Source organism: Manis pentadactyla, chromosome 17 (genome assembly GCF_030020395.1).
Source record: "Manis pentadactyla isolate mManPen7 chromosome 17, mManPen7.hap1, whole genome shotgun sequence".
Lineage (NCBI taxonomy): Eukaryota > Metazoa > Chordata > Mammalia > Pholidota > Manidae > Manis > Manis pentadactyla.
In genome coordinates, this window is record NC_080035.1 from 49,903,200 (window position 1) to 49,911,274 (window position 8,075).

The 8,075-nt window shown below is 34.4% G+C and overlaps 1 protein-coding gene across 1 annotated transcript in view; it reads left to right on the forward strand.

The window, feature by feature from the left end:
• The window catches only part of GPC5 (glypican 5), a 685,014-nt gene extending 677,151 nt beyond the window's left edge, over positions 1–7,863 (forward strand). Inside the window, exon 7 of the mRNA XM_036893786.2 lies at positions 7,660–7,863. Coding sequence (XP_036749681.2) covers positions 7,660–7,863 — 204 coding nt within the window. The remainder of the gene's footprint in view (positions 1–7,659) is intronic.
• Positions 7,864–8,075: the final 212 nt, after the last annotated feature.

Below are 8,075 nucleotides of genomic sequence, written 5' to 3' on the forward strand. Positions count from 1 at the left end.
CTTTTTTTGTCTTTCTATGACACCAGTCTTATACAGATAAATGATTAAAGGACAATGATCACAACACATAACTACAAAATACAATACATCATACAAAATAAAATATTTGATCTGAGATATTTGCATGACGTATCTACTTATTCTATTAAGCATGTTGCAAGTTTTTAATTTATACGTATGACATAAATCTTATAGTCCTGTTAGAAATGTACTAAGATAATCCAAAGAAATGGCAAGGAAAAATATAAATCAATAATGGAAAATGCCAACTCCATATTCCATGTAAACAATTACATAGCCTTTCTGTCAATGGAGATAACAGAGAACTGCCAGACCTGTTCTTTATTACAGAGGCAGATGAAGCAAAACTTAGCAGATGAATTGAGGAAAGAAAACTTGGTAACATATGTGAAATTAGTACTCTTTGCATCATTCACTAGCAAATGGATGTAAACTAAAACTACTTTTATAATATAGGTCCTGATTCACTTCCATGGACTGGGGTTAATAAGAGACCTGATTCACCAGATGATATTGAATTATATAGAATTCATCTTCAATTCATCTATCAATGTTTTAGAATACTTTCACTTGTTTCCTTAGGGGCAGATATTCAGTTCTGGTCCATCCTCGATTTTTGGAATTTGCTTGTTGTGCCCTGTAATATCAGGAAGATGATGTGGGATAACTGGGCAAATGGCTAAGCATAGTCTTAGCAGAAAGTTACTAGCATGCTGTCTTGCTGTGACGATCAAATCAGGCAGAAGCAGTTTTCTGAGTTATCCAGGCCAGAAGTAACTGTATATTTGTGATAAATATGCATGTTAATTTTTATTACCTTTGTGTTTAAACATTCCTCCCACATATGAAGACCTAGATAAAGAGATACAGAAATTTGGCACGTTAAAAAATGACTTCTCAATGATAAACCATACCATGAATAGCAAATTTACTCTGCTTCTAAGAAATGCAAAGTAGGAAATTATTTAATATCTGATTATTCTTATTTTGGAATGTCCTTTAATTTCAATCATAGACTAATGATAAACTAACCTTGAACAGCTAGAAACCTGGATAGTTTCTGTCCAATAATATTTGTGGGCAACAATATGTATGTGACAATATGATTTGTGTGTGTGTATCTCTGTAGGTGAATATGCAATAATGATTTAGAAAATTACTGAATTAGCTTGGAAGTGAGTGGCATCAAGTAAATAATTATCACCTTTTGTGTGAGCAGAAGTACAAATGTTATGCCTCACATCCTATATAATAAAATATTTGATCTGAGATATTTACATTACATATCTGCTTATTCTATTAAGCATGTTGCAAGTTTTTAATTTATAACTTCACTTTCCTTTTCCCCCTTTGTCCCATTTTTCTTCTTCAGGGTCATTATACATTGCTCATTCACAAAATGTCCTTGTTTTCTCTCCTGTTCTGGTTGTTCTGTACCTGTCTAGCAAATTTAGCATGGATGTTTTGCTAGAAGGCTCCAACATTAAATCTGGGGATGTCTTGTAAGAAAGGTTTTTGATTTTTGGGTTTTGCTTGCTTTTTCACCAGTTCTTTTCAGGTCTCCACAGACTGGACTTCTCACAAGAGACATTTAAAAACTGATACCATTGGCATGTACACTTTTTCTTATGGGCTCATAATTTTTCTGAATTCTTTTGAGGTTGTGTTTGTTACCCTTTTTCCATTATATTCCTTCGCTTACTCATTCGCTTTCTGTTTTAACTCTCCTTTGAGGTCAAACTTAGAGTTTGGACTAGGACACCCATGAATTGTAAACATACCCAGTCACTTCTGGTATGAAGTTCAGAGGCTGGAACTAACCATGTTTTGAGCTGGAGGTAAGGATCAGACATGGTGGAAGGGAGCCATCCAGAATTTTCTTATGGGAACAAGAGCAGATGACTTCTTAGCAGTAGTAGAGGCCAGAGAGTGAATGTAGTCAGCCTTTTCTAAGTTCAATATTCTATTTACAAAATCACAAGACTTTTATAATTTTCCAGAATGCACTGCATAAACCAAATGCCAACAGAGCCAGTGACCTTTCAAATTACTGGCTCAAACTTACAAAGTAAACACTGACAAGAAATCCTACAGAAATGACTTCTGTGTCTAATCAACTTCACATAACATAACATATGGCAAAATTAATTTGGCTGTTTAGGAAGAATGGTCTATGAAGGTTTAACTGCTTTTGAAAATAGAAATCTGGAGATTTGCAGCAGTTAGGTCATGTAGATAAAACATTTTCTAGACTTGAAAGAGAATGATTGGAAAAATTTGGTATAAGAAAGATTTGTAAAAGATGACTGTAATAGTGCTATTGAGGAAGGTGAAAGTGGGATGGAGTGGGTTGGGTGTATATAGGAGGGGAGCTGGAGGTTTGGGGCAAGGATAGATAAAGGGAAAAAAGATAATGACGGTATGTTATATTGTTACACAAAGTGTTTTTTAAAAAAGGAGTCTCATTTGAAATATGTTACAGGAAAAAATTTAAAAATACATCTTGAGGAATTTTGAATCTGATATCCAATTTAAAAATGTTGAGCTTCCATTGTTTTCTCAGTTCCCATAAAGTTCTTTGTAAATTTGACTCAACTGTATGAACGTGCTGTTACCGAATGCTAAAACAAATTAAATTTGTATGTATGTATATATCTGCATGTATATATATATGGAGATTTTTTCAGTCTATACTTAAAATTATTTAGCATTATTAATGATGAAATGAAAGTATAATTTTTTCTATATCTCCAGTTTTCTGGTATGAAGTTTTTCTGTCGACCTCTTAATTTTCTTCAACTTATACTCTCAAAAGTGTAGGATCACAAAACAACAGATTTTGCCATGTCTTTATTTGAATAGGTGAATAGAACTACATACATGATGTGTAATACTTTCTAAACACATATTTGCCTCTCATGTATCTGTGTAAATGTTTGTAAGAAGATGGAGGAAATATTTTAGAGATGCATCGTTATATATAGGACATTGAAGCACATTCAGTTGCTCTCATGTTTGGAGAGATTTTTGAACGTGAAGAATATGTTTCTCTTTCACAGCAATCATGTTGTGTATGTGAGCCATCTAAAACTGGATTTTTTTGTAAGTGTCTTGAAGGATATTGCAACTATGGGATATTGCCAGACGGTTAGTAAAAAGCAAATTGAGTCTATTGAGAGATTAATTCACCAGCTGAAAGCAATCCATTTGCCTTAGAGCCATCAGATATTCTACCCACCAAACTCATCCTCCAAGACAGCATCCCTAATGAGCTTCCTAAGCCGACTAAATGTAAGCAGGAAGCATCAGTCATCAAACTGACTATTTTCAGCTAATCAGCTGATTGCATAAACTGCATGGCATCGAGGAAAGGGAGTATATCCTAAAAGCTGTTGGGTATTTTTTCACCCTGTTCTCACTTTATTTGCTTTTTAGTTTTTTGGGTGCAGGGTCTTGGGCAAAACAGTGGAGCATAGTGCTTTCTGGTGTATGAAGTGCTTTTCTCCACATTATTATTCAGTGGAATAAAATTAGTTTTAATGGGCTTAAGTGATTTGCTTAAAGGCACACAATTAATGTGTGGCTGGGACTCAAAATCATGCCCTTTCCTCTGTTGTAATTGTACTATAAATATGTATGTATTGATCGATTTTCTACTGTTTATGATAGGGGAATAGGTTCAAGTGTTCAGAACACCATCATTTTTATGTTTGGGCAGACTGAGATTGAGCCAAGACAGAATGAGAATGAAAAGAGCTTTGTTTACCCCTATATGGGTTCCTTTTTTCAAAGACAGGATCGGTGTAGCAATATCAGTTACTATTAGTGACAGTGATACAACGATACAGAAAACTACCCACTACTGGCACTTACTATATGCTAACACTTTATATAGTTTAACCCACATAACACCCACAAAACTTGCCAAATAGATATTCTAATCTCACTTTACGACGTAGAAAATGTAGACTCAGAGATGTAATGTTAAATTTATTTGAACTTGTAAGTTCTGAAAAATTCTTATAACATGTTCTATATTTTATGAATATATGGAACAGCTATTTGTGTATTGTAAAAATGAAGAGAGATTTGTTACAGTATGTAGCAGAGTATGTCTATGTAATATGACTCATCTTCGTGTGTCATTCATAGAAATTGGCTTTATTAGTCTAGAGTCATTTTGTGTATGTTGCTTTAAATGTATGCAGGGAAACTGTTTCATTTTATTAAAGACAAGTGGGAGAGGGTTCCCCTTGGAAGGAAGCTGTGTATTTCTCAGAAGTGGCTTAAGAGTAGGATGTGCAATAACACTTGCGCAGGAGGATGCAGCCAACGGAGCATGGCAGAGTGACTTCATGCTGACTCCCAGGCACTGGAGGAGGAGAGGATTTTATATCCCCTGTGATACAAGGCACTGATTCCCTGTGAAAAAACGGGAAGATTTCTATCTCTGATGACCTCAATTGTGAAGCTAATACTTTCTCCCTGTCCTAGAAAAAAGTGGATTTTTGTATAAATCAGTTTTTGAAACTCCTAGATAGTCATTAAAAAATGTAATTGGAATACCACTTTTTCTTTCTAGTTTATAGTAATTAGAATGGAAAACACAAATATGTTTGAAAAGGATTTCTTGGCATGAACCTTCAATACTAGATTTCTTTTTTTTTTTTCTTAAACAACTTCATAGATGCTTCCAGGTGCTCAGGAATAAGACTGACTCAGCTTATTTCTTATTAAAGATTAAAAATAAAAATAATTTAGTGAGCTCAGAAAACTAAGCATTTACTGTTTCTTCTTTTTCCTTATTTTCGAATTATTTCTTTAGTTTTATCTTGTCACATATTCGTGCCAACTGAAGTAAAGTATGTAAACTGAGTACTTTCTAAGAACTGACTGTTTTCTCTTTTGATGTGAATGTATATCCTTCAAAATATGTATGTGTTGCATAGTGTATGTTCAATTATTGCCACGGAATGAGTAAGTAAATTAATCTGCCAAGCAATATGCATGAATCCAAAAGATATCCTAGAACATCATGAAGATTTGAGCAAAAGTGAAATCACTTTACTAAAATAGATATAAAGGGCATTGATGACAGGGTTAAGTTTAATAAATTATTTTCAAATTTCAAAAAGATAAAATATATTTAGCATCTACAGTGTGGAGTGTATTTCCCTCTAGTCATAATAACGAGTATAAAGATTAAGTCATGGTCTCATCTTTGAGAAACTAGGCATTAATTAGAAAGGTATAGCATAAGCCCAAGAAAGCTAATTAAATTCCAGTGAATGGTATAAATAAAATTAAAAGATCACAGAAATATATGTAGGGTGGAAAATAACATATTTCATTTTTAACTTGAAATTCAGGTATAAAATGATGAGATGAAGGGGAGGAGAGGGGGTTTTGTATGTGGAGGAACAAAAGTTGAAACCAAGAAGAATATAAAACAAGTATAAACGGAATTATAGTCTTTTAAATTCCCACAATTTCTGTGTGAAAAACAAACTATTGCTCTGTGGTAGAATTTGGGTGTTGGGGGATTGTATTTAGACTGAAATTTAAGAATCCAGCATATTATATGGGGCCTTGACTTCAGGGTAAATTCAAACTTTATTTTCTGGACTTCATTTCTTAAAGTATGTCAGTGGGTGTTGAGTGAAGGTAGGGGTAATTTGTTTGTGTAAATTTGGAAACTGTGTGGTGAATCTCAACTAAACAAGATTCCTTCCTGTAATCTTTTCATGAACCTTTAGTTCATGGATAGCAAGAAGAGGCCATAGTAGGGATTTCATGAGCATTTTACCCCAGCACCTCTTTCTGTGACTCATCCAACTGTACTGATATTTTTCCTCCAGTCCATGTTGGGAACCAATAGTTTTTGACACTTGACAGTCATAGAGAGCATTTAAGCAGAGAAATGACCTGGTGGAAGTACTGATTCAGGGAAAAGAATATGGGGTAGTAGGTGACAGAGACCGAGTTCCTTTCAGGAGGTGAAAGAGCCAGGAATAGAAGTGGCAATGATACATCAATAGTGGAGATGAATTGTTTTAGTTTAGAATAAAAAGCAGTAGAGTACATTTCTATATCCAGTCTCTGGTTTGAGATGAACTAAGGAGTAATAATGGCTTCAAATAAAGACTTGAGTGCAATTTGTATGCATGTGTGAGCACACTCTGTTAGGATGTGTTCCCACCAAGGCACCAAAAACAAAAAACAGAAGATTTATGCTATTAACTGACAGTTATTTCTATTGTTCTGAAAGTGTGAGAAGAAAGATGATCAAACTCAGAAGAAATCAGAATAGTCTAAGAGAACTGAGATTTTAATATGGATTTCATTGTGAAGAACTCAATGAGCTTTTCAGTTCTGACCAGAAGTTTCAGATTATTCTCAAATGATTTCAACTTTCTAGTTAAAATTTTATTAGGAAAAATAAATACTTCTTAGGAATACTAAATTTTGAAGAACTGTGATATTTCAGAATTTGTGACGTACTTTAAATTTTAACTTCGAAAGCTTAGACATTGTCAGGGTCCAATTGCATAATGCAAGTATTCTTTAAATTCTAAACATATTTGTATTAGTTGTACTGAGGGTATTTCAGTCTATGTTTTTCATTGTGAAATGTCATCTTGGGTTGTGTGTTTATTATCTGCTGGAAAATCCCTTAGAAGTAATAACCCTAATACTTTAAAGCCCCCTGAAAATATAAATGCCCATTAAGTGTTCAGCAGTAGTACATTTCCCTCACAACCTACCAGTACCCTCCAGCAGTCACGCTTCGTCATGTGTCATGCAAAACTGCCTTGAAGGGGTAAATGTCACGTACTTGGCTCATTTGCCTCAGTCTTAAGTGAAAAATTTTATTATTCATAACATCACCTTTATGAAAAGGAGTTCAGGCATTTCCAATATTATTCAGAAATATTACCAGTACTCCCGTGTTATAGGGGAAAATGGCAACTCCATCTATTTTGCTCATAAAAGTAAATGAAATGCTTGGGAACCAGAACCAAAAAGTTGGTTAAATTCCTTAACTGGTGTGTAGAAATGGAAGTAGGACCGAAGTCTTTTGTTCCAAGGTCGCCGTCTGTGCCATATGCATTGGAGTGTGCATTCAATGCAAGAAAGTTAAATGAAGCTGTAAGTATATATATCCACAGTTCTATATTCTTTTTACTAAATTTCTTCATAAAGAATAGTACTCTACTTTTTGAGACTTGGAATTGTTGGTCTGCAAAACAGCACAATATTAATAGCCAAAAGGCTGCAAAGGGAACTGTGTTTTATTGGTGTTAGATTTACCACATTTAAATATTGTTTATTCAGAAACAAAGGGTTCTCCAACCAAGCTATCCATGAGCAAGAAGGCCTGGTTTTATTTGCTTTTCAAAGCCTTATCCACAGATTAACCACAGAGATAATATGCAGATCTTAGAGCTGTACAGCTCTAAGACCTTGCTACTGTTTTTTATAATTTCAGTGGTTTTTCTTTTTCTTGTAGACTCGGTTTGGTAAGATATCTACACCATAAAAGTAGATCCACATAAGAAAATAATTCTAATTTCAACATATGTTGAATTAGATGGCTTGAATCTGCTGTTAATGAATGTTTTTGGTATCCATATTTAGTTGTTACAGGGTAGGTCACCCAAACCCAACAAGTGGGAACTCCCCCTGGGCAGTGGTGATGGAATGGTCGAACAAGTAAGCGGCGACTGTGACGATGAAGATGGTTGTGGGGCGTCAGGAAGTGGAGAAGTCAAGAGGACACTAAAAATCACAGACTGTAAGTCTAACACCACTTCTAAAGTGTTGATTTTGAAATATAATTAAGGAAAATTATTATGCATGTAAAGAAATAATGACAGTGAATTCAAAAGCATGCAAGAGGATTTGGAAGTGAAAATGTACCTATTTTTGTTCAGGACTTTCATTCTTGGGGTTTTTGAACATTTTTAACTAATGGGTTCCCATGGAAGAAAAATAACGAAGGATCATCAGCTCTGAGAATTAAAGGTTTTAAATGGGGACAATCGTCAGAGTGT